The sequence below is a fragment of the Scyliorhinus torazame genome, chromosome 13 (assembly GCF_047496885.1).
Source record: "Scyliorhinus torazame isolate Kashiwa2021f chromosome 13, sScyTor2.1, whole genome shotgun sequence".
Classification (NCBI taxonomy): domain Eukaryota; kingdom Metazoa; phylum Chordata; class Chondrichthyes; order Carcharhiniformes; family Scyliorhinidae; genus Scyliorhinus; species Scyliorhinus torazame.
In genome coordinates, this window is record NC_092719.1 from 8,141,236 (window position 1) to 8,168,553 (window position 27,318).

General features: G+C 45.9%; 1 protein-coding gene across 4 annotated transcripts in view; it reads right to left on the reverse strand.

The window, feature by feature from the left end:
- Positions 1 to 1,429: 1,429 nt before the first annotated feature.
- The window catches only part of prkcq (protein kinase C, theta), a 292,080-nt gene continuing 266,191 nt past the window's right edge, over positions 1,430 to 27,318 (reverse strand). For all 4 annotated transcript variants that reach the window (XM_072471030.1, XM_072471028.1, XM_072471029.1 and 1 more), the window contains 5 exons: positions 26,948 to 27,010; positions 17,319 to 17,457; positions 12,545 to 12,733; positions 8,542 to 8,670; positions 1,430 to 5,548 (listed from right to left, as the gene is read on the reverse strand). In XM_072471030.1, the coding sequence (XP_072327131.1) occupies positions 5,396 to 5,548; positions 8,542 to 8,670; positions 12,545 to 12,733; positions 17,319 to 17,457; positions 26,948 to 27,010 (673 nt within the window). In that variant the 3' untranslated portion in view covers positions 1,430 to 5,395. The remainder of the gene's footprint in view (positions 5,549 to 8,541; positions 8,671 to 12,544; positions 12,734 to 17,318; positions 17,458 to 26,947; positions 27,011 to 27,318) is intronic.

Here is a 27,318-nt window from a genome sequence, read left to right on the forward strand (position 1 = left end):
TAGATTCACAACCCTTTGGGTGAAGAAGTTCCTCCTAAACTCAGTCATAAAACAACTCCCTTATTTTGAGGCTATGCCCCCTAGTTCTGCTTTCACCCGCCATTGGAAACAACCTTCCCGCATCTATATAATTTTATATGTTTCTATAAGATCCCCCCACATCCTTCTAAATTTCAACGAGTACAGTCCCAGTCTACTCAACCTCTCCTTGTAATTCAACCCCTTCAGCTCTGGGATTAACCCAGTGAATCTCCTCTGCACACCCTCCAGCGCCAGTAGGTCCTTTCTCAAATAAGGAGACCAAAACTGAACACAATACTCCAGGTGTGGCCTCACTAACCCCTTATACAGTTGCAGCATAACCTCCCTAGTCTTAAACTCCATCCCTCTAGCAATGAAGGACAAAATTCCATTTGCCTTCTTAATCACCTGTTGCACCTGTAAACCAACTTTTTGCGACTCATGCACTAGCACACCCAGGTCTCTCTGCACAGCAGCATGTTTTAATATTTTATCATTTAAATAATAATCCTTTTTGCTGTTATTCCTACAAAAATGGATAACCTCACATTTGTCAACATTGTATTCCATCTCCCAGACCCTAGCCCATTCACTTAACCTATCCAAATCCCTCTGCTGACTTCCAGTATCCTCTGCACTATTTGCTTCACCACTCATCTTAGTGTCGTCTGCAAACTTGGACACATTGCCCTTGGACCCCAACTCCAAATTATCTATGTAAATTGTGAACAATTGTGGGCCCAACACTGATCCCTGAGAGACACCACTAGCTACTGATTGCCAACCAGAGAAACACCCATTAATCCCCACTCTTTGCTTTCTATTAATTAACCAATCCTCTATCCATGCTACTACTTTACCCTTAATGCCATTCATCTTTATCTTATGCAGCACCCTTTTGTGTGGCAATCTGTAGTTTAAATGCCTGCCCTCAATGGGCGTTCCCAACCTGGCCCCGTCAATAGATGGCAGGGCTGCACCCCTCCTGCGCCGCGCTGGAGCCTGCGCAGACTGTCGGAAGAGAAAGGTTCGGCATGATATCAGAGCGCGGGTAGGTGGGCGTTTTTCAGTGTCGTAATCGGCGGGCGGCCCGGAGCTTCCCGCTGCCAACCAGAAGTTACCGCCACCCAGTCATTCAAACTGATGTTGAGAAGAATCTTGCGTTAACACTTCTGTGAAGCCCTTCTCGAAAGTAGTGGTATAGATGCAAGTTATAATTATGTGCCACCTGTGCTCGTAACATTAATCATAGATCATAGAATTCACAGTGCAGAAGGAGGCCATTCGGCCCATCTCAACAGTCAGATCTCCAGAGCTATTCAGAAACTTTGCAAATTCTATTTGTCAACATGAGTTTAAGGGTGAGGTTCATTGGGAAGGCATATAAGGAAGCAACACCACGGCAACATCACAAATTATACAACACTATTTTATTTTACATGTAAATTAATGAGGTAATAAAACACTGACATTTTGCTATTTTCATGTTGACGTTTAACATCGATTCATTTATTTCATTATTGGGGTGAATTTAGATGCCTATCGTGGGAATGCAAGATTTCAGCACAGAGATTGGGAACATCTTTCAGCTATTGGCACCTAGTGTCAGCAACAAGCACTCCCAGGTCGAGAACAGATCAGGCCAGATGCAGAGTTTAATGCCTGGTGTGTGCCAAAATACAGGTAGCTTTGTGTGGTGGACTTTTATCCTGCCACAAAACAAATCGAAATCGCTGAAAGTTAGATTATTGCAGTAGGCAATGAATAAAGGCTCACTGTGCACCACATCTTAATGTTTACCTTTGACTGTCGTGCCAACATTTGCAGAAAATGTCCTCCTTGAGGGCGTCCAGCATCGGACATCAACATTTTGTGAACCCAAGCAAATGTTCCCTATCCTCATGTGCTTGTCGGAATTCTGACTTGTGGCAGGTTAGTACACTTCCAACATCTCAGAATTTATACAATACTGCAGTGCACATTGCATCTACTTTGACTAAGGCAGCAACAGCAGGTACGTTGACTTCCGCCCATTTCAAGTACATTTAAAAAGAGACTTTATATAATGCATAACTGGCTAGCATTCTTTGACCTCACATTCACTGGCCAGGTGAGAAAACATGGAAACATTCATCCCAACAATCTCGTTGGTTACCTTTTCACTCGTGATCTGCTGTGATTCCTGTCAAACCAAGCCAATTTTACCTCAACTTTATTCACAGAGTTGGGAGAAAATGTTTTGGATTGCACCTCAATTTAATTTTTTATGTGCAAACAAAAATAAAAAATATTGGCATTCAGAAGGCGTTGCATTAATATCTAAAAATGAACGAGATTCAATTTCTGGAATGGGGGGGTGGGGGGGGGGGGAAGGGTTTTAGGCTGGTTAAATCTGCAACCCACACAACGTTGAGATGTACAGGTGATCATTAAAGTATCTGAGTCAGTTAAACATAAATATTAGGCTATTATGTCTTAATTTTCCACTTTCCTCCCTCCAAGTTGTGAAATATTTGGGTCTGACTTTTTGTCCAATGTCATGATATGCAAACATGCAGCTAATGAACACATAGAATAGGACACGACCAATGAGCAGTCAGGACACTCAGGGGTGGTATCTCACTATAAAAGGGATGAGGCACACACACCCGGCTCTTTCCACAGACCAACATCTACAGAGTGAGACAGGGTGTATCCTCAGCATCACACCCCAGCACGTGGCTTAGAGCAAGGCTGGTTCAGTTAGACTGAGTTACTACAGTTAGATTAGCAGAGAGTCGAACTCATTGAGAACTGTGCTCGAACTGTGCAAAAACACGTTGAACTCACTTCAAAGTCAGGAGCATCTTTTACTCAAAACTGCGTCAAGTGGCAGCTTGTGTTATTCCAAATTACATAACACATCCAATACCCTGTTTAATGTCAGCAGTCAATTTGGGGGTGGGAAGGACATCATTGAAAGGTACTGTGCAGGAGGCCATTCGACTTATTCAGGCAGTGCTGGCCCTTTGGCAGATTAGCGTTGGTCCCCCTCATCACTCTGCAAATGTTCCCCTCTCAATTATTTATCCAATCTGTTGATGGTTGCTATTGAATCTGCTTTCACTGCCCTTTGAGGCGGTGCACTCCAGATCACGCTAACCCATTGCAGATAAGATTGATCCTGTTCTCACTCAATGTTGGTTGAATATTGCAGCACCCCGCCTCCCCCCCGTGCCCCACATTGGCCTTACACTGTTGTTTTACACAGTTGTAGCTGAAATCAACGTTTTGGTTACAATGGGCCTTGACAGTCACAGATCCAAGGCTGGTGAACCGAGGACAGCACCCACATGTAAAGAAACAGCATTAAATCTCAATGCACACAACAAAATGGTTGAACTTCTGAATCCAATCTCCTTCAACTGCGCGTGGGGGAGCAAATTATTTGAATCACAAACGTCAAGGATGTGGAAAGTAATTGTGAGGATTGCAGGGTTAATGTAAGCATTCATAGGTTAAAATATAATGTAAAACTGGCCTTCACAGTATTAAAAGTACACAGTTCATTCAGTAACAAACTAAGATAACAGTAATATCTCCACTCGGGTAGCTCCGAAGGCAATAGCAGTGTTGGGTACCATCTGTAATAAAGTAATGCCATTTGAAAATACGACTCATGCTCCTGAAAGCCCAAAAGTGCAGGACAACAGTAATGTTGAAAAGAAGAGAACAGCAGACAAGGCAAGTTGTTCATTATGAGTTTTCAACATTGGCAGACATTTCAACTTTCCCTTTAAGGGGAAACTGGGGGAAGCAAGGACTTCCATTGTTGTAAGAGACTTGGAGCGATTGACTCAGAGTGCGCTAAAACCTGATTTCGCTATCATGAGGATGCACAGCAAGAATGAGGGATGTTGGGGAACATTGTATGGAGCTTAGGTGAAAACATCAGAGAGAAAATATCCATTGTACTGATTAAATAAAAAGTGGAAAATGTTACAACAGGGAAATATTGCAGGTTCCAGCCAAGCTGGCTACCTAAGTAATCACTTGGAGTTATGCTGCCCCTTTTTATTGGGATGTCCCACCTAAATTCCCGAAGAGTAGAACCTCTACAAATGCCCACACGTTTCATTTCTACTTTCAAGATAACACGCTGTCCAATACATGCAAGTTTCCTTGTGTTGTCCAGTTCCAGTCCTGTTTATTTTCCATGGATCCAGCAGGCGATCAATCTGAATTATCTTGTCAATTTTGGAGATTTAGCTGCCGATATCGCTCTTTTGACGTTCCTGTCACGTTTCAACTGTGCTTCTCCAAAACTAATGGCAGCATGTTGGTTCTGTCCGTAACCAACTGCGCAGAAAAGTTTGTACCTTCTTCTGGTCAAAAGCTGATTGGTTTCACCAGGCTGACACTGAATAATGTAGTTAATGGAACCATGGTGGCACGCTGTAACAGCATGGATCTGCTAACCTCAATGATAGAAGAGAATCTTGCACACTGATCACTGTGAGATCAAGAAAGCCGAATTTCAACAGCTCGCGATACCTTAGTCACGCACTTGCAAAGAAAATATTGAAATCTCGACACTTGGTTGAAAACATTTTGTTCCATTGTCTTCACTTAACTTTATGATTTGAGGTTACTCACCGTGTGGATTGATGCGAAAGGGCGAATATTCACGTCCATCGGGAAAGGAACAGTGTGATTTTCTGGTGGTGGGGAGGAATTCACCCAAATTATGATCTTCCTGGTTTAAATCAGGCCGCAAACCCACCATTGCGGTGGTCTGCTTTGTCGAAAACGACAATTATTAAATAATGCCACGGTTTCTCAAAGGGATGCGGGAGCTTTGCTCTTCGGGTCGCGGGTCTGGACAGGAATGAGTTTGTGAATTATTTCGTCCATCCCTGCGCCAGTTCACTGCAAACCCTGTCAGACTTGAGAACAAACTGTTATCACATCCACGCAACTGAAAAAACACAATTATTTCCAAGGTGCAGCTCCACAGAAATGTGTCAAAATGAATACTCTTAAAAACACTTAATCAAAAGCTAAATGTTTCCACTGCAGTGTTGGTCTCAGTGCTTCAATGTTTATGCTCAGAGATTAGAGACATCAGGTTCAGGAACATCTGCCTTGTCCTTCCAGTCCAAATAAAGTTAGAATCTCTTCTTAGATGCTATGGATGTTCCCACACAATGATTTTCAACATGGATACCCAGGAGCATTCTGGTGTATGTAACTTACATGACAGGTATTTTTCATGCCACATGTGTAATGTAGAACTTAGCTATCACCAGGCTCTCCTCACAGGTGAATGCAAAGCATGGAACTCTTCAGTGTTACAGAGGGAAAAGATATTTTGCGACCCGTCATTTTATCGTCATCAAAGTACTCTATCCATTTTGGGGTTAGTGAATGAGAAGTTGTTGAACATGTTTTGGTCCATGCTGTTGATAAGGGTCCTGTCTGCACACGACAGCTTGGGTTTCTCATTCAAGAATTCTTTGTCAAAGTTGCTGCAGTCACTTGATGATTTCTGTTAAATAAAAGTAGTTGAAGCATTTGAGAATCGGATAGCTCTGTCAGCAATAACTGATTACACAAGGTACTTTCGTTAGAAAGGTAAGAATGTACGTGATTTGTATACAGACTATTGCCAACCAAATGCACCGTGCATTTTGTGATATACAAATGTACAGCATGTGAAGAGTTGATGTTATGTTAAGCCTAGCCACTAGAGGGCGTTAAGGGACAGTACTATAAATTGCACTGGCTCTTAAGCTAAGGGGAAGAGATTAGACTGGAACTGATGAAGATAAGATTCATAGTGTATTGCAGAGTTAGTTAAGATATAATAGATATAATTAGCAGATAGAGATAGTGTTAGTAAGTGTAGTTTAATTCTTACATGTATTTTTGCGATTCAGAATAAGTCAAACTCAAATTTAGTAGTGTTCATAAAATTATTTTAGTTCTTCAAAAGAGCTTTGTGTATCGTTGTGACCACTGCATCTTCCATCCTGGAAGCTCCTCGCAAAGATCATCACACATATATGCCATGCATCTATACTATACATCTATATCATACATCTGCTCCATCTTTCGTATCACTCTCATAGGGCGGCACGGTAGCACAGTGGTTAGCACTGTTACTTCACAGCGCCAGGGACCCGGGTTCGATTCCCGGCTTGGGTCACTGTCTGTGCGGAGTCTGCACGTTCTCCCCGCATCTGCGTGGGTTTCCTCCGGGTGCTCCGGTTTCCTCCCACAAGTCCCGAAAATCGTGCTTGTTAGGTGAATTGGACATTCTGAATTCTCCCTTTGTGTACCCGAACAGGCGCCGGAGTGTGGCGACTAGGGGCTTTTCACAGTAACTTCATTGCAGTGTTAATGTAAACGTACTTGTAACACTAATAAAGATTATTATATCCCTGAAAAGCCTCTCATGTAAGTGACTAGCCAGCTCCCTCCTGAATTAATAACACTATTTGTCTTCACTGTTTCCTGGGCAATCTGCTTTATACATGACTTGCTCAACAGCCAGTGTCACTGCTCTTCTTGATCCAGAAGGAAAAGGCCGATGTTTTGCACTCCAATGACAAGATGCAACTTACAGCAAAGCAGCAGAAATTAGGCTCATTGTGCGATGGCATAACGCAAGAATATTACAATAGGACCCCCTTGTGATCTGAACTGGATATCACTGGCATGATCTAACCCAATTGCAACAGAGTCCCGTGTCGAGCGCATTAAGCCAGGGCTTTCCCACGCTCACAGCATTGAGACCTCCCTAACGAACGGGATTAGGTTGCAATCAGGAATGCCCTGCTGAGGCCGCACTTAGTCCCCTTTCCTGCACTGAGGAGCTCCGCTTGCCAGAAAACCCCCAACTCACCTGTAAGGGGGCCCTGTGCTAAGCTGGCATTTTTTGTGTGCTGGCGATCGGGCCGGGGGTGCCCTGTGCGGGTGCGGGGACCCTCCCACAGTGCGTTGGGGCTTGGGGGGGGGGGGGGGGGTCAGGGTTGTGTTGGGGACCTCGGAGATCTCTCGCTATACTGAGGAGTTCCGTCGAGTGGAGCTCCTCGGTGCAGAAAACGAGGCTAAATGCGGCCTTGCGAGCGGCGTTGTATAACCATGTGATTCTCGGCACTGCGAGCGCCGGGAAACATGTGGCTAAACGTGCTCGCTATGGGACGTTGTTCCCATTTAGTTGAATCTCGCCCAATATCTTTCAACATCCTGTTCCTCTCTCTATTTATATTTGTATTAACCAGCTGCTTGACCCACAAAGGATTGCAAGGTGGAAGTCCCTGTTAACAAGTACTGGGAGATAAAGCCTGTGAGGTATCTGCATAGCTCTGGTGTAGGTGTCCTTTTTGCTCCTAATCTTCAGACTAATGATGGGTCCAAAGAAAATTCAGTCTCATTGGATTAATTTCTTTCCAGGTTTTCAACTCCAAGCCTGCACCACTGGGGGAAACACTGAACTAGAAGCTGCTTAGATCTCAGGCGAGGTTTGATTGTGTAATCGTCATCTCGCATTTTGACCATTTCTGTTCACCTAGCTTCTTCTTTCCTCCATCCCGAGTTTCTCTATCTTCTGTTCTTATTTTGATTTTCATTTTTTAACCTTAAAACTTCTTTTGTCACTTTTCCTGTGCCATCTAGAAGTTCAGAGGTGGGACGGGCTAGAGGGTTGGTTGGGAAGGGTGCGGAGGGTAAGGGTTGGCGGGAGAGGGTGCTGTGCGGGATGATGGTGGTGAGCTGTTTGGCATTTGTCTCCAACTGGCATTCATCTCACCTTCAGCGAGCAGCTCCATCAAGACGAGGCAATCGCTTTGACCAAAGAGTCCTCACTCTGTATTTGAATGCAATCTTTCCTGGGGTTCATAGAGAGACTTGCCCTGTGAGGGCGAGCGGTAACGATGGCAATTAAGTTATTTTGTGGTGCGCGGTGCAGCTCTGACCTGTGACCTGCCATTGAGACCCGCCGTTAGTGTGTGGCAGCCCATACAGTGCACACCGACACGTGTAGCAGTGCTGCTGAGGGTCAGCTGATTAGCCCCTGACTCTGTGCTTAAATCTGTGATTCCAGCATAATCATTATTAGTGTCACAGGTAGGCTTACATTAACACTGCAATGAAGTTACTGTGAAAAGCCCCTAGTCGCCACATTCCGGCGCCTGTTCGGGTACACTGAAGGAGAATTCAGAATGTCCAATTCACCTAACAAGCACGTCTATCGTGACTCGTGGGAGGAAACCAGAACACCCGGAGGAAGTGCAGACTCTGCACAGATAGTGACCCAAATCAGGAATTGAGCTTTGGACCCTGACGCTGTGCTAACCACTGTGCTACCGTGCTGCCTGTAATGCCCGTTAATTTCAATAAAATTCGATTTGGTATTTCCACTTACCTCTTTACGAGATTTACTAATGCGCATGATTTAAAAAAAAACGAAATCTTAATCTGACATAAAAGCTGGGTGGGCTGGAAAAAATCCAAATGCAAATCAAACCGATATCTTACCACTGTGGGTTTGAAAGGTGGCTCCACTTCCCGGTCTTCCAGCGCCTGCCAGTCAATATCCCGGAAAAAGGCTTGCTGCCGAATGCTTCCTTTAACACCAAGCCTCCTCTCAGGCTCACGAACAAAGAGCTGAAACACGCACAAGATCGAATCACTTTATTGGGTTTCGACAACAGCAACAAAATCCCGCGGGGGCTGGAAATCTGAAATAAAAACAGGAAATGCTGCCAAGTCTCAGAGGGTCTGACAGCATCGGTGGAGAGAGAAACAGGGTTAACGTTTCCAGTCCGTTTGGCTCTTCTTACAGAGCTGCGAAAGGCTCGCACGGACTCAGCACGTTAACTCCGTCTTTCTCTGCTCACAGATGCTGTCAGACGTGCTGGGTTTTACCAGCATTTTCTGTCTTTATAGCATACGTTAGTCTGGCCAACTGTATATTTTGAATTTACGTAAAAAACACTTTTTTTTAAACAATAATCTTTATTGCCACAAGTAGGCTTACATTAACACTGCAATGAAGTTACTGTGAAAAGCCCCTAGTCACCACACTCCGGCGGCGCCTGTTCGGGTACACAGAGGGAGAATTCAGAATGTCCAATTCACCTAACAAGCACGTCTTTCGGGACTTGTGGGAGGAAACCGGAGCATCCGGAGGAAACCCACGCAGACACGGAGGGGGAAAGGGGAAAAAAAACAGTGACCCCAAGTCGGGAATCCAACCTGGGACCCTGGCGCTGTGAAGCAACATTGCTAACCACTGTGATACCGTGCCACCCACGGTATTGTTCATTGTTCACAGATAAAAACATTAAAGTCGGCAATATTAAACCTTCAGTACCTGTGCCTTGGTTTGTTCTTTCCAAACATTCACTTGCCAACACTCCCCCCCCCCCCCCCCCCTCAAGGTCGATGCCCATAAGCTTCGGGGCTATCTGATCTTCAGTATACCATCCAAGTGGCCATACTTCATGTAGGAACCAAGGGAGTGAGGGCATAGGGAACTATTCGACTGTGTGCAGCATTACAGCTAAACATAATTCTCAATCAATAAGCACCGTCCAACAGCAAAGACTGGTCAGGAGCTTTGGCTGATTATTCCCTACCCCACACCATGGGTGTCATCATAACTGCTGCCGTTACTGGGAGCAATTAAGCCAGTGCAAACTGGAGATCGGGCCCAGGAATGAGCCGCCTGGTCTGTAGAACTAAAAATCCCCACGTTTTCCAACTAAATGGAGCAGGGCAGAGCTTTGTTGAAGGGATTCTGTTTTCATTAGTAGGTACTGAGTAGGCATAGACCCTGATTTCACTCCATGACCCGCACATATAAAGCATTCTTTTATGTGGCAGAGGGGCTTGGACCACCTGACCCCGAGTTCCCGGCTCTCTCACACACAGAAACAAGGGCTGAAGACCAGGGTTCAATTGGTAGCAAATTCTCCTCTGAATCACAAGGCCTGGATTCAAGTCTGATGTGTTGGGTGTTCTGGATCACATACAGGTCACCAACACTTGAAGAAGTGCAACACTATTTTATTGAATCATTAACTGTTTAAACATACTCAGACTGTGGGCGAGTACGATACTAGCTTTAACTAAAGACCTTTGCCTTGTCCTAACCAGTCAGCACATGGTGAATGTCTGTGTTGCAGGCTGTGAGCTCTGTCGTCCTAGCTAGCTGCAACTCCGAATGAGCGGGAACTCTGATGCCCCCTGCCTTTATAGTGCGTGTGTTCTCACTGGTGATTGGCTGCGGTGTTGTGTGTGTTGATTGGTCCCACTGTGTGTCCATCAGTGTGTGTCTGCACCATGATATACTGGTGTATATTATGACAAAGTCCCACTCCACAGCTTGACCACAGAGAAAAAAAACATGAGGCGGACACACCAGTGCTGTACTGAAGAGGCATTTTGGACGAGATGTAAAGCAAGGCCCCATCTGCCCACTTGGTGGATGTGAAAGAGTCCATGGAACTATTGCAAAGAAGCGCAGGCGAGTTATCACCAGCCCTGACCAATATTTACCCTTTGATCAACATCACACAAAGACACTACCTGGTGGTTAACACACTGCTGTTTGGGCAAGCTTGCTGAGCCCAAGTTATCAGCTGATTTTCCTACATTGCTATAGTGACTACTAGAATTGGCCGTAAAGAGCTTTGAGACATCCGGTGCTCACGAACAGCATTTATATAAATGCAAGTCTTTCTTATTTCTTCTTTTTAGATGTTGTTTCAGAGTCCGACTGCCGAAATCCAGAAGGATACAACTGAAGCCAATCATTACACATTTTCATAAGTATTTATTTACAGAAATACACATTACAAGCCTGCATCTTTTAAAAATTCATTACGGGATGTGAAAGCGCTGGTTAGGCCAGCATTTATTGCTCATCCCTAGTTCATAGAACTCATAGAATTCCTACAGTGCAGAAGGAGGCCATTCGGCCCATCGAATCTGCACCGGCCCTTGGAACGAGCACCCTACTTAGGCACATGCCTCCACCCTAACCCCGTAACAGTAACCCCACCTTACCTTTTGGACACTAAGGGGCAATTTGGCATGGACAATCCACCTAACCTGCACATATTTGGATTGTGGGTGGAAAATCCCACGGACACGGGGAGAACGCGTAAACTCCACACAGTCACTTGAGGCCAGAATTGAACCCGAGTCATTAGCGCTGTGAGGCAGCAGTGCTAACCACTGTGCCGCCCTTCTGAAAGTGGTGGTGAGTTGCCTTCTTGAACTGCTGCAGTCCCTGAGGTGTAGGTACACCCACAATGCTGTTAGGGGGGGGGGGGGGGGGGGGGGGGGAGTTCCAGGATTTTGCCCCAGCGACAGTGAAGGAACAGTGATATATTTCCAAGCCAGGGTGGTGAGTTACTTGGAGGGGAACCTCCAAGTATCTGCTGCTCTTGTCCTGCCAGATGGTAATGGACGTCGGTTTGGAAGGTGCTCCAAGGAACCTTGGCGAGTTACAACAGTGCCAAGGAATCAAATCCAGTGCATCTTGTAGATGGTACACATGGCTGCCACTGGTGGAGGGAGGGAATGTTTGTGGAAGGGAGAGCAATCAAGCGGGCTGCTTTGTCCTGGATGGCGTGAAGCTTCTTGAGTGTTGTTGGAGCTACACTCATCCAGGCAAATGGAGTGTATTCCATTACACTCCTGACTTGTGCTTTGCAGACAAGCTTTGTGGGGTCAGGAGGTGAGTTACTCACCGTAGGATTCCTAGCCTTTGACCTGGCCTGCTAGCCTCATCCAACAATCATAGTTTGAAATGAAATGAAATGAAAATCGCTTATTGTCACAAGTAGGCTTCAAATGAAGTTACTGTGAAAAGCCCCTAGTCGCCACATTCCGGCGCCTGTTCGGGGAGGCTGGTACGGGAATTGAACCGTGCTGCCGGCCTGCCTTGGTCTGCTTTCAAAGCAAGCGATTTAGCCCTGTGCTAAATAGTTTCAGCTAGAATTTATATTCTTTTGAATAAATCAATTAATAAAATGGGGGACAAATTAATAAATTAAGAGAGAAAATTAATTAATAAAGGGGATAATCCCTTAAAGGGATACTGCAACTAAAGAACAAAGCTACAAAAAGAAACTCACAAAACTTTAACTGTTCTTATTGATAGGAGCACAAGTGAATCCACCACCTGCATACAATTAAAGACAATTAACCACCAGCATTGCATGCACACAGATTGGCCACTGCTCTCCTGCTACATTCAATTACATATATTAAATATCAATATTTCAGCATGGACACTTGATTAGTCTGAATTTAGAAAACTAATTATGGAACTTGGGTTGTGCAGACAGATCCATCTTGAACAATCAGCTAGGGCATAGCAGAGTTAATAATGAATGAAAATATATGCATTCATTTTTCATGAAGGGGAATTAATACTGTCTTGATGTTGGGATTTATTTGGGAAATAGGGGAGACTGAGTATTCACACCATTAAAAAAGACAAAAACATGCGTAAGGAAACTCTTACTTTGACTAGAATGTCTTTAGCTTCTTTGTTCAGCCAACGAGGATAGACCGGGTCATCTGTGCGGATCGACTGAAAAAGCTCATCCTCGTCATTGCCGTGGAATGGAGACTGGCCAATCAGCATCTCATAAAGAAGAACTCCAAATGACCACCAGTCTACTGACATACTGTACCTCTGTCCCAGCAGGATCTGTGCAGTGGAAGAGATTCAGAATGGTACAGTCAGAACTTACACAACACACCATAACGTCTTATCATCGATGAAGATCGTGTGTATCGGAAAGCAAAAGCTGTAAGGAATGAATTGGAAGCGTCAAATTCAGAGTCCAGCATCCTTTGACCCTGTCCCTGCCACGCTTACTACTAATTTTAGGGAATGCCGTCAAAAGGTTAACGTGAAATGTAAACATGTCTTGTAATTATTTGTAATATTAAAATTGTTCTCATTTCAAAATGCTCTCATTTTCGAAGGAATAATTCTTGAATGCTCGCATCTTATTATATCTCTCAGAAATGTCTCAAAAGTTCTTCATGTACAATAATGTTCAAGAGTTGCTGTGACCGACAGACCAGTATTTGTCGGGTGAGAGTTTCCATTTGGAGGATCTGACCTGATAATATCGAGGATCACGATTTGCTTGCTTCCAAATATTCCATTTGCCCCTCTGAACTTTCCCCGCTTGTTCTTCTGAAGAGTAAATTATGGGTGGGATTCTCTGGCCTCACCGTGGCGTGTTCTCGGCAGCGAGAGGTGGTTCTTTACTGGCCGGCAACAGGATCTTCTGGTCTCGCCGCTGTCAATGGGATTTCCCATTGAATTCCCACCCACACCGGTGGGAATCCCGTGGTGGGAGTGTGCTGTTGGTGGGACTGGAGCATCCTGGCAATGTGAACACCCCGGAGACCTCGCCCAATGTGTCTATCCAATCTGCCCACTTCCTCACACCTTTAAAACCCAGATTTACTGTCACCGAAACACAACTTCTCCTCGCTTCTACCTTTCGACCTCTGTGGTGTCCTGACTTTCCAATAAAACTAAAATTTCATTGCAATTCTTTATTTTCATCAACTGCTGCTCAGAAAGCTGAACAACGCTGCAGTTTGAAAAGCAGCATGGTGTTGAGTGCCCAACATTCTGTCTGTCTTGTCGCATCAGTGCATATTGAGCATTAATATAGAAAAGCAATAAAAACCTCTTGTAGAAAAGTTACAACTCTACTGTAAATAGTCTTTTTGTAGTACAAAACTTGACTATTGCTGCAAAAAGACATTTTGTCGACGCTTTTCATTTTGAACTCGTCATATCAATGTCAGGGGCAACAACAACTTTATACTGTATGAGAACAGGATGCTGATGGGTTGGCAAATGGACTCTGGGAAATGCACTAGTTGATGGTGACTAACAGTTAACTGCCAAGCATTGTTTGGAATTTAAACCAGGCAGCTTGTCTTTGACTGCAGGGCAATGCCTTTTGCACTCTCTGTAAGTGGAAACAACCACTCTATGCCTACTCAACCAAACCCTTCCATAATTCTAAAGACCATTACCAAGTCACCCAACCTAAATAAAAAAATCATGGAATAGTGCTTATTCTATTTATTTAACAAATGCCAATCTCGGAGGCCAAGCAATAGCCTGTTCATTTAATGAGTTTAAGAAGGTGATTGGTTGCTACTTGGGCAGTAGGGGGTGATGTGCAGCATTCTTCATGTTTCTCCAAATGTACATTAGGTGTTTGTACCGAAGCCCCAACAATGGAGGTTGGCTGAATATGAGCCTTGGGTCTGTCCTGAACCTGTTTAACAAGGACCGCTGTCACCACGGTAGTCCAAATCCTGCCATTTGATAGATGGGATTTGTCAAGAATAACGGCAAAAGGGATTATTATTTAAATGATAAAAAATTAAAACATGCTGCTGTGCAGAGAGATCTGGGTGTGCTAGTGCATGAGTCGCAGAAAGTTGGTTTTCAGGTGCAACAGGTGATTAAGAAGGCAAATGGAATTTTGTCCTTCATTGCTAGAGGGATGGAGTTTAAGACTAGGGAGGTTATGCTGCAATTGTATCAGGTGTTAGTGAGGCCACACCTGGAGTATTGTGTTCAGTTTTGGTCTCCTTACTTGAGAAAGGACGTACTGGCACTGGAGGGTGTGCAGAGGAGATTCACTAGGTTAATCCCAGAGCTGAAGGGGTTAGATTACGAGGAGAGGTTGAGTAGACTGGGACTGTACTCGTTGGAATTTAGAAGGATGAGGGGGGATCTTATAGAAACATATAAGATTATGAAGGGAATAGATAGGATAGATGCGGGCAGATTGTTTCCACTGGCGGGTGAAAGCAGAACTCGGGGGCATAGCCTCAAAATAAGGGGAAGTAGATTTAGGACTGAGTTTAGGAGGAACTTCTTCACCCAAAGGGTTGTGAATCTATGGAATTCCTTGCCCAGTGAAGCAGTAGAGGCTCCTTCATTAAATGTTTTTAAGATAAAGATAGATAGTTTTTTGAAGAATAAAGGGATTAAGGGTTATGGTGTCCGGGCCGGAAAGTGGAGCTGAGTCCACAAAAGATCAGCCATGATCTCATTGAATGGCGGAGCAGGCTCGAGGGGCCAGATGGCCTACTCCTGCTCCTAGTTCTTATGTCACATAGAACCTGTTAGTGACTTCCTGTGTTTCCCATTCATTGATCCAAAGGATGTCTGCTCTTTATTAGTGTGACAAGTAAGCTTACATTAACACCGCAATGAAGTTACTGTGAAAAGCCCCTAGTTGCCACACTCCGACGCCTGTTCGGATACACGGAAGGAGAATTCATAAATGTCCAATTCACCTAACAAGCACGTCTTTCGGGACTTGTGGGAGGAAACCGGAGCACCTGGAGGAAACCCACGCAGACACAGGGAGAATGTGCAGACTCCACACAGACAGCGACCCAGGCCGGGAATCAAACCCGGCTCCCTGGTGCTGTGAAGCAACAGTGCTCACCACTGTGCTACCATGCCGCTACATAATAGGCATCCAGATAGATATGGGGCATTGAGATGGAGACAGGCAGTAGGTGGTTGGAACAGGCCATTAAAGAGTGGGAAATGAGGTTCAGCACAGATGTTTCAATCGGTTTGTAGGTTTGCATTGGTTTCCGGATGCATGGAGGGGTGGGGGGTTTGGTGATGTTTGCAAGGACAGAAAGCCAGGGGAGGGGGTCTTTGAACATCTTATTCTGCAACACATATCTGCAGAAGTAAAGGCCACCTTTAATGTCAACCAAGCTGGTTTTTGTCAGGGGTGCAGCGCATGTTCCTGCACTCAACACTTCCATTGAAAATGGCTTCCAAAGGAACTTGACGACAAGCATGTGCTACTGAAGCTCAAAGCTGCCTGTGTGGCATATTGGTCTGCCCCTAAGGTTCTGCATCCAACCAACAGGGCCTCAACCTTTTTTATTCTGTCACAGGTTGGGTGTCGCTGGTTGGGCCAGTACTTTTATTGCCCATTCCTAATTTCCCTTGCGAACATGGTGGTGAGCCTTCTGGAACTGCTACAGTCCATTGGGTGTAGGAAGGAGGTCTCGGATTTCGGCTCAGTGACGGTGAAGGAGCGGAGAACCTATTCAACATAAACATCACCCAACGCCAACAACCACTCCTCCCGCAAGTTCATCTATGTTGGTGATGTCTGTTGTGCCACTCGGGACCAGACCCTTAAGAAAGTTTGACCGAGTTGATGGAGCACTGGGTTAATAGAACAGTACAACAGAGCCATTTAGCCCACTAAATCTCTGCCAGCTCTTTCAAAGAGCAACCCAGTTAGTTCCACTCTTGCCCCATAACCCTGCAACATGTTCTCCTCCAAATATTTATCCAGTACCTAATATAGGCTATTAATGAATCTCTAACCATCGTCCAATCAGGCAGCACATTCCACATGTTGCATTAAAAGGTTTTCACTCATGTTCCTTCTGTCTTTTTTTGTTAATTGCTTTGATTCTGTACCCGTTGGACATAGGGATTGGGAATGGTTTCCTTTATTCATCCAATCTTCCCGGGAAGTGCGCTGAATTTAATATCAACCGTCAGCATTAATAGCTACACCATAAGCCAATATCTTGTAACACAAGTTATAGCTGTCAAGGCTGGAATTTTTTATCTTTAAGTTAATCATTCATTAATTAAGAACAAATTTCGTGGATGCTGCAGTTTGATAAAGGGTTTGACTGCAACCTGTCCCCTGATTCCCTTTTCCAGATGTTGTTAGGCCCCCTGTGCATCCACCTCTTATCACTGATTCAGTATTTTATGGTGGCATTCTTGTCCACAGATAGATTTGTTGATTTATTTTGACAAAATTAGAATAAACATTGTAAAAATGCAAGATGATTCTAAGATCCAAGTGCAACTTTTAAACTTCAAAATCTTTACTTGCGCACATGATTGGAGCAAAGTGTGCACAGAATATTAAAGCATAATTCATTTTTTAGATGTTGGTGCTGTGTTAATGCTTTGAAATCACTCAGGAGAAACTGGATAATGTTCTCAAATGAGTTGAAAAATTGGGTAGAATGATGTATCACAAAAGACAGTAACTGGAGATCAGAGTTTGAAAACAATGGCTTCCGTCTTCCCAATATTTAGTTAGAAATCATATTCCGTTTACAATTTGCTTCTATCATGTGCGCAGCCAAAATTATCAAAGTTTAAGCTCCAGAAGGACTTTATAAACAGCCTGTTATTTACGGCTGGTTGCAGTCACAATAACAACGTTGGCGGATACACTAACCTCTGGGGCGATATAATCAGGCGTCCCACAGAATGTGCTGGTCCTTGCATCATTGTGAATATTCTCCTTGCACATTCCAAAATCTGCAATTTTAATGTGGCCATCTCTGTCTAACAGAACATTGTCCAACTTCAGATCCCTAAAGAAAACAACAGGAAGGTAAGCCTTCAGTGTGAAGAAGGAAATGAAATATGAACATCTGTGCCCGTAAACCAGATAAACAGAAGTAGATGCATGCAGATACATAGAGGTACATAGACATAGATTAAATGCAGATTCTCTCCCCTATAGATATTTATATGTTCATATATATTCAGATATATAGATTAATACACGCACATATCAGTACATATGCCTCCTCACACAGAGACACGCAGGTACAAACACACACTGTGATAGAATCCAAAGTTTCAAAGCTTGCATTTTTTCAGTCATAACCTCATTGAAAAGAGAAACCAAAAGGCTAAACTGAGAAAGGAACCCGACCCTCCGAGCTTCGGAGGAAATGAAGAGTGAAACTGAAGTTGGAAACCAAAACCTCCTGGTGAGAGTGAACCCGAGTGAAATCATACGGATGTGACTGCGCTGGAGAGGGTGTTGAGGAGATTCACCAGGCTGTTTATTTTTTAAATAATTCAACACATCTCAGCCCAACCCAGTTTTATATTGACTAACCCGCCAACATCCCCCCCCCGCAAAGTCCACTCCCCCGCACAAAGAAGACCCGAATAGACTAACCAAACCTCCCTCCTCCCCCACAACAGACGACGGTAACCAGCTCCCTGATAAAGGTAATGAACAGCTGCCACCTTGAGGAAGACCCACCCATCGGCCCCCTCATCGTGTACTTGATCTTCTCAAGGTCCAGAAATTCCATCAGCTCCCCTAACCAGGCCGAAGCCTTAGGCGGCAGTGGAGACCGCCACCCGGGCAAGACTCACCTCCGGGCCATCAGTGAGGCGAAGACCAAGACATCTGCCCTCGTCCCCACCTGCAGAACCGGTGGGTCTGACACTCCAGAAATGGCCACCATCGGGCACGGCTCCACCCTAACACCCAGAATCCCTGACATTGTTTCAAAAAAAAAGGAGACCTAAAAATTGACAAGCTTGGGGCAAGACCAAAACATGTGCTTATGATCTGCCGGCTCCCTAGAGCTCTGCTCACACCTGTGCCCCACCCCCGAGAAGAACCCACTGATATGTGCCCTGCTCAGGTGCGTGCTGTGCACCACCTTGAATTGTATCAAACTTAACCTTGCACACGAGGAGCTGAAGCTAACCAAATGAAGAGTTTCACTCCACACACACCTCCGCGAAGACCAAACCCAGCTCATCCTCCCACTTCCTCTTTATTTCTTCCAGTGAAGCCCACTCCATCACCAACATCTGCTCATAAATGTCTGAGATCCTTCCCTCCCCTAGCTCATCCAAGGATAGAACTCTATCCATAAGCAAGGGCGCCGGCACCAGGGGAAGCTAAGGAAGCTCCTTACGTACCAAACCGTGCACCTGAAAGTATCTAAATACATCCCCTCTCGGGAGCTGGAACATCTCTAAAATTCTGTCTAGACCCGCAAACCTACCCTCCAGAAACATATCCCTAAACCTCTCCAACCACTCCTGCTCCCATGCCCTGAACACTGGCTGAATCTAGAGCCGATGTTACAAACGGTTCCTACAAATCGGCGGCAACAGCAACAAAGCCTAATTTAAAATGATTCCAAATCTTCTCCTGTGAGGCAATCTGGCAGAACCCCAACCTGCGCCACCTCCAGCTTCAGATCCAGGCCCACCCAAGATGTCCGCCATCACCCCAATCAAGTCAGTTCAAAAATGAGGGAACAGGCTCTGTCACCGTCAGCAAATTGCAGCTCCAACAATATAGAACCTCACATTTTGCCCAGATGCAATCCCCACCAATAAGCGGCCTTTCCCATTTTACAACCATCCCACACAAAAACAGATTCAGAAGAACCTAACAATGAACAAACAGCAAAGATCATAGACCTCAAAGCCTTCAGTCCCCCCTCCCCCCCCCCCCCCACCGCCTCCTCTCCCCCCCCCGCCTCCTCTTTCCCCCCCACCCCCCCCCCACACACACCCCAAGCCCGTGTTTCTTAACAAAGTCATTTGCATCCTCTGGGGTGTCAAAATAGTCGTCTCTGTCTCTGAGGGTAACCTGAAGACGAGCTGGGTGCACCATGCCAAAATGGACATTGCTCTAATAGAGCACAGCCCTGGCCTTGTTAAACACCGCACCCCTTCTTGCCAGCGCTGCCCCAAGGTCTTGGTATATTCTGATTGCATAGCCCTCCCATCTACAATCTCAGAGGCCCTTTGTCCATTTTAGGGCCCACTCCTTGACCAGGTACCTATCGAACCTGACTATGATTGCCCATAGTGGCTCTCCCGATCTGGGCTTCTGCCTCAGTGATCGATGGGCCTGATCCAGCTCATGAGATGTCGGCCCCCTCACCAACTTTCCAAACATCTTAGAGATGTAATCCATGGTGTTTATACTGGCCAGGCCCTCCGGCTCCCCAACAATTTTTAAATTCTGCTGTTTGGAGCGATTCTCCAGATCACTGACATTGGTCTTGCAGACCTTCCACTCCTCCAGCAATGCCATCTCTGCCTCCAGAGGGACAATCCGATCGCTATGGTCAAAGAGCGCCTCCTCCATCTTCTTGATTGGTGCCCCCTGTACCTCGCTGATCCATCCTGTCCAACTTTGCACAAATAGCCTTCTCCAGGTCTTCAGTGACCACTTGTCGCTGCTTCGCAACTTCACTTGTTCAGAAGTTCACCAACCTCTCGCTTGTCCAGTGAGGGGGCAGCAATGCCCCAGAGACATCGGCTATTTTCTCCCCTCCTGAGATTCGAGGACCATCTGAATCCAGGGAAGACCCTTTGCCCGACTTCTACCTTGTGGCATATCCACCAGACATCACTCGCAAGAGGGGATCTTATTCTGTCATCCTAAACCAAATTCTTCCCCAAAATTCTCCGGTAACCAGGCAGAAAGAGTCAAAAAACCAAATCGCCAGGTGAGAACCCCCGCGTGTGCGACTATTCACCTCATAGCCACCACTGGAAGTCCCCATTCACCAGGATGTAGCCTGGGATGGAAATCCTTGGCTATGAAGAGAGGCTGGTTAGGCTGGGGTTGCTTTCCTTAGAGCTGAGAGGGCTGAGGGGGGCCCTGATTGAGGTGTTCAGAATTATGATGGATATAAATAGTGCAGATAGGAAAGAACTTTTCCCCTTATCAGAGGGGTCAATAACCAGGGGGGGGCACAGCTTTAATCTAAGGGGCAGGAGATTTAGAGGGTACCTGATGAAAAACGTGTTCATCCAGAGGGTGGTGGGGATCTCACTGCCGGAAAGGGTGGTGGAGGCGGGAACCCTCAACATTTAAGAAGCAATTAGATGAGCACTTGAATTGCCACAGCATACACGGCTAGGGAGCGTGCGCTGGAAAATGGGGTTAGAATAGAAAGGTGCTTGATGGTTGACACAGGCATGATAGGCTGAAGACCCTCTTTTTGTATTCTATGACTCTCTGTATAAAAGGACACAGAAGAGGCGCTGTCTGGGCATCAAACCAGCTCCTCGAAGAAGTGGAGCTGAAATTCTGTGAGTGAGATGGCGTTTGAAGGACCTTGTAATTAAGATTGATGATCTGCATGCTGAATGGACTACTGAGCCAATTCATAAGATCTGTCTTAGTCCTCGTATCTGTCACTTAATGTGTAATTTATCGTTTATAATCAATCACAAGTTGCTTGTTGATTCTTGTTTAATTTATGTTGATCCTGGATTTTGGAGTGCAGGGAGTTATTCAATTTAGTGTACCCAATCTTCGGGACTGCGGATCGTCGGAGACCGGATGTACGACCGAAGATACGTTCCGTGACCCTGTGGAAACCTTACTCTGGGTGAGAGTCAGAGACTTCGGACATTGCTGCAATGTTCCAGTAAAGCTCAACGCAAACTGGAGGAATAGCGCCTCATCTTCCAGTTAGGCACGCTACAGCCTTCCGGTCTCAACATCGGATTCAACAACTTCAGATGATTAGCTCTACCCCACCTTGACCCATTTGTTTTCATTCCATTTAATTTTAACTGTCTTTTACCTTTTATTTCTTTCTCATTTAAAAAAATATATTTACCACCACCCCCCCCCCCCACTCTTTCCCCTTATCTTATCCCCCTTTCTCCCATTTGCTTCCCCCCTTTTTCTCATTTTACCCCTCTCCCACCCATGACCTCCCTCCCCCCCCATATCTTCACCTGTCACAGATGTACTGATGTAAAATGCCTCTGATTTTAGTTTCTCTGCTGTTTGGCCTTTCACACCTTTTATTCTCTCGGGGGGCTGCTTTTAGCACTCTCTTCCCTTGGTTTCTGTGGCTGTGACTCATCTTTCAGTCTCTCACCCTACAGTACAGATATCTCCCACTTTCTATGCCTTTTAGCTTTGACAAAGGGTCATCTGGACTTGAAACGTCAACTCTTTTCTCTCTTTACAGATGCTGCCAGTCAGGCTGAGATTTTCCAGCATTTGCTCATTTGGTTGTAGATTCCAGCATCCGCAGTAATTTGCTTTTATGAACTCGGTTTCCCTCTCCACAGGGGTTGGCAGACTGGTGGAGTATTTCCAGAAGTTTCGCTTTTGATTACCCTATACTCCAATCACCAATCACAATGCCAATGAAACATTGATCCAGTTGTTTTACTGCTCACTGCATGGTTGGCTATGGTATGCTGCAGATAGAAAAGTGATAACAGGGAGCAGAGCTCTCTGAAATGCAGTGTCCTGTTCGCAAACCGGCCACGCCGTCTCAAACACCAACTTACATTAGCTTTCCAAATTGGCTCAACAAGCATAATTCTACAAAATCGGACAGGGCAGAAATTCCCCTGGCAATAAGACGGAGTTAAAATGATTATCATATGCATCAGAATTGGAGTTAATAGCATACAGATGTCAGGGTCAAATTATAGAAGAGGAAAGCAGTGGAAACAGATTCTCAAAGCTTCACATCAGGGCACAGATCCGAATCAGCGATAGCCACTGTCTGATTCTTTCAGACTTATCAAGAACCCAAGTGTTTGAAAGGGAAGCGGTGCCACACATTGTCGGTATCTTCTCCTGCACCCGTACCACTCTTCTAATCGGCTACGTACTTGCCGGAATGTCGCTGACATTCCCTCCTGAATCTCACGGCTGTGTCCGGTCATCCACATCTGCTCCGGAAAACCTTGTCCAGAGGCTCGCCATCTGACTGGCACTCAGCTGACTCAGACCTCCGATTGCTCAATCCCCTGGACGTCCCTGCCTCCACCTGATGGGCATCAGCAACTGTGTGGTGCTCACCAGATTGTGCCCCGGAAGCCTGTTCACTAATGTCGCCTCCCCCGAGGTATGTGTCTCTGCGCCCGTTCCTCATATCGGGTGAGGACACAGATCTCTGGTACTCCACCTCCCGCTCCCCCCCACCATGGCACTTGCCCTCCTATTATGGGCTAGCCCCTCCTGCGGGGACAGAAAGAGGGCATTGTGAGCTGCTTGGTGGATTGGGGGGGGGGGGGGAAGTCTATGGCAGGTGGCATGTGAAGGGCAGCGCACCTGGACGTGAAGGTGCTGTGCTGATGGGTGCCAGAGGTTGCTGAGGTTCAAGCATGAAGAATGGATCTGGGGAGGGGGTGTGGTGTTAGAGAGATTTGTGGGGTGTGGGGGGGGGGTAGTGGTTCAAAATTTGAGGGGTGGCAGGTGGGACTGATGCCAGGAGAGAGGTGATAACTTACCTTGCAGCTCAGTGGAGGTCATTGGTCTTCTTCCGACATTGGTCGGCGGTCCTCCTGGTCATGCTGCCCACACTGACGGCCGCTGCCACGGCCTCCCAGCCAGTATTGCTGACTCTGCTGCTGGCCCTCCGACCCCCTCGGGGGTACAGAATGGCCCACCTGTCATCCATCGTGTCCAACAGCCTGAACAAATTAGCCTCCCCAAAGCGCTACCATTCTTCTGTGTTGACCGGGAGTGAGTGCTGAGGGAGAGTTTACAAGCAACTCCCCCATGTTAGTGGTGAGCAGCTTCGGCGCGATTCCAGTGAATCAGACGGCGAGGGGGCCAGGAATGGAGAGAAGCTCGTGGGGGCCCATTAAATACGGGTCGCAACTCACCAACGCGGCTGTCAAAAAACACCCCACCAATCGTGTCCAAAATGACTTAGATTTCTTTTCGTGAGCCCGCCCTCTGTTCCTCCCTCCACAGTTCCCGCCAGACCGGTAGAGTTTGTCCAGCTCTGTTTTTATTTCAGATTTCCAGCATTATTTACTGTAAATAAGGGGTTTGCCATTTAGGACTGAGATGAGAAGAAATTGCTTCATTCGAAGCAGTTATGAATCTTTGGGATTCTCAGCGCTGTGGATTGTTGAATGTATTCAACGGATTACAGAGGACGTATAGCAGAGAAACCGGCCGTTCGGTTTCATCAGTCCTTGCTCCATTTGAGCCTCCTCCCATTTTCCATCAGTCAAATCGATCAATGTATCTCTTTGTTTCTTTTCATAGAATTTACAGTGCAGAAGGAGGCCATTCGGCCCATCGAGTCTGCACCGGCTCTTGGAAAGAGCACCCTACCCAAGGTCAACACCTCCACCCTATCCCCATAACCCAGTAACCCCACCCAACACGAAGGGCAATTTTGGACACTAAGGGCAATTTATCATGGCCAATCCACCTAACCTGCACATCTTTGGACTGTGGGAGGAAACTGGAGCACCCGGAGGAAACCCACGCACACACGGGGAGGATGTGCAGACTCCGCACAGACAGTGACCCAAGCCGGATTCGAACCTGGGACCCTGGAGCTGTGAAGCAATTGTGCTATCCACAATGCTACCGTGCTGCCCCGCAAATGCTTTTGTCCCGCAAATGCTTGATTAACCTCCTCTTAAATACATCTTAAATACAGCTTAAATACATCTTCAAACTGGCAGCGAGTTCCACATTCTCAGAATTCTTGTTCCCTCGTAGGTTCCATTACATACTGTTCTAGGAAACTATCGCGGATACATTCTATAAACTCCTCCTCAAGGCCGCCTTGACCGACCTGGTTAAACCAATTGACATGTAGATTGAAATCCCCCATGATAACTGCTGTACCATTTCTACATGCATCCGTTATTTATTTGTTTATTGCCTGCCCCACCATAATGTTACTATTTGGTGGCCTGTAGACTACTCCTATCAGTGACTTTTTCGCCTTACTATTCCTGATTTCCACCCAAATGGATTCAACCTTATCCTCCATAGCCCGGATGTCATCCTTAAATAACAGAGCTACACCACCTCCCTTACCATCCACTCTGTCCTTCCAAATATTTTGATACCACTGGATATTTAACTCCCAGTCGTGACCATCCTTTAACCATGTTTCAGTAATGGCCACTAAATCATAGTCATTCACGATGATTTGCGCCATCAACTCATCTACCTTATTCTGAATACTACGAGCATTCAGGTAAAGTACACTTATGTTGGCTTTTTTACCTCTGTTTTGAATCTTAACACCTCGATCAGTAACCTCCCCTAAGTTATATTTCCTCTTAACTTTTCTCCTAATTTTCCTTGTCGTTGAACCCATATCTTCATGTAACAACCTGCCGCGTCGCTTACCATTCATGTTTTTCCTTCCCGTTTTATTCCTTTCAGTATTACTAGTCCTATTCACTGAGCTCCCCTCAGTCATTGAAGCTTGTACTGTCACCCTTTTTGATTTTTGACAATGGCTTCTCGCCTTACACTTCTCCCCTTACTGCCTTTTGTTTCTGTCCCTGTTTTACTACCTTCCAACTTCCTGCATCGGTTCCCATCCCCCTGCCACATTAGTTTAAACCCTCCCCAACAGCTCTAGCAAACACCCCCCCATAGGACATCGGTTCCAGTCTTGCCCAGGTGCAGACCGTCCGGTTTGTACTGGTCCCACCTCTCCCAGAACCGGTTCCAATACCCCAGGAATTTGAATCCCTCACTCTTGCACCATCTCTCGAGCCACGCATTCATCCTACCTATCCTGACATTCCTACTCTGACTAGCCCGTGGCACTGGTAGCAATCCTGAGATTACTACCTTTGAAGTCCTACTTTTTAGTTGACCTCCTAACTCCCTGAATTCAGCTTGTAGAACCTCATCCCATTTTTTACCTATATCATTGGTGCCTATGTGCACCACGACAGTTGACTGTTCACCCTCTCCTCTCCTCCCCTCCCCCCCCCCCCCCCCCCCCAGAATGTCCTGCAGCCGCTCTGAGACATCCTTGACCCTTGCACCAGGGAGGCAACATACCATCCTGGAGTCTCGATTGCGTCCGCAGAACCGCCTGTCTATTCCCCTTACGATTGAGTCCCCTATCACTATAGCCCTGCCATTCTTCTTCCTGCCCAGCTGCGCAGCAGAGTCAGCCATGGTGCCATGAACCTGGCTGCTGCTGCCTTTCCCTGGTGAGCCATCTCCCTCAACAGTATCCAAAGTGGTATATCTGTTTTGCAGGGAGATGACCCCAGGGGACACCTGCACTGCTTCCTACTCTTGCTCTGTCTTTTGGTCACCCATTTTTTATCTCCCTCGGTACCTTTCACCTGCGGTGTGACCAACTCGCTAAACGTGCTATCCTCGATGTCCTCAGCATCGCGGATGCTCCAAAGTGAGTCCATCCGCAGCTCCAGTGCCGTCAAGCGGTCTAGCAGGAGCTGCAACTGGACACACGTCTTGCACGTGAAGGAGCCAGGGACTGTGGACATGTCCCTGAGCTCCCACACGCACACGAGGGGCATGACACGGGTCTGGGATCTCCTGCCATGTCTTAAACCTTAGGTAAACTTATACAACTAAAATTCCAAAAAACGAAAGAAAAAATAAATAAATTAGACAATGAAAAGAAAACTTACCAGGGATAAAAAACACCTCCCCCCCACCCCACAGCTTCGAATTCCCACCTAGCTTCAAATTCCCAAATTCACTCTTTGCTGTCTCACTCTGGCTGTGTCTTCTCTGGCTCACTGGGAGTGAGTTACAAGTGGCTCTTTTAAACTGGCCTGAGTTGACTCCCCTCCCCCACCTGCTTTTAGATCAAAGTAGATTAAATTGACTGACACTTAACTGCCAACCAGTTATGTGAGTGGGTGGGGCAGCCCTTGTTAACCTACACTGCACAATACTAGATTAATTTAAATTAATTTAAACTACTGAAATTTAAAAGGTACTGCCTTACCGATTTGATTGGATTCAATTCCCACCTAGAGTCAAATTCCCAAACTCACTCTTTGCTGTCTCACTCTGGCTGTGTCTTCTCTGGCTCACTGGGAGAACTCACAGTGGGCAAGCATGCCGTATGCCTGGACTACCTTCTCCACCTGTGTTGCCTCCGTCAGTGACCTGTGGACCTGTACACCTGGATCTCTCTGACTGTCAATATCTTGATGGTTCTACCATTCACTGTATGAAGGGAAGGGATGTTTGCCCTCAAACATATTTCTCACATTTGGCCAATTTGAAGATGTTTTTATTCATATTATTTAACATAGAAATGAAAACAAGACGTTTTACGCCTCAAATACCTGTAAATGATGCCTTTGGAGTGGAGGAACTGGAGACCGCAGATGATTTCTGCAGCGTAAAACCTGTAATGAAATATATCTCCATGAGAAAGTTTAAACCGACTCGTGAAATAATATGATTAATACATAGTAACATCATGCCCCCCCCCCTTCAATCAGGAGCTACGTGGCCCCCCTGGTATCATGGCGAAAATGTTTCAAAATATATTTTTATTAGCGTTTTATAATTTTTACAAGTACAGAACAGTTATTTCTGCAAACATGAGAAATAGTCCCTGATTACACAATGGATCAGACAGTGGGGTGGGGGAAAGAGGATAGAGCCACACAGACATGGTGGACTAACATAACAAAGATGCACACCTTCACGC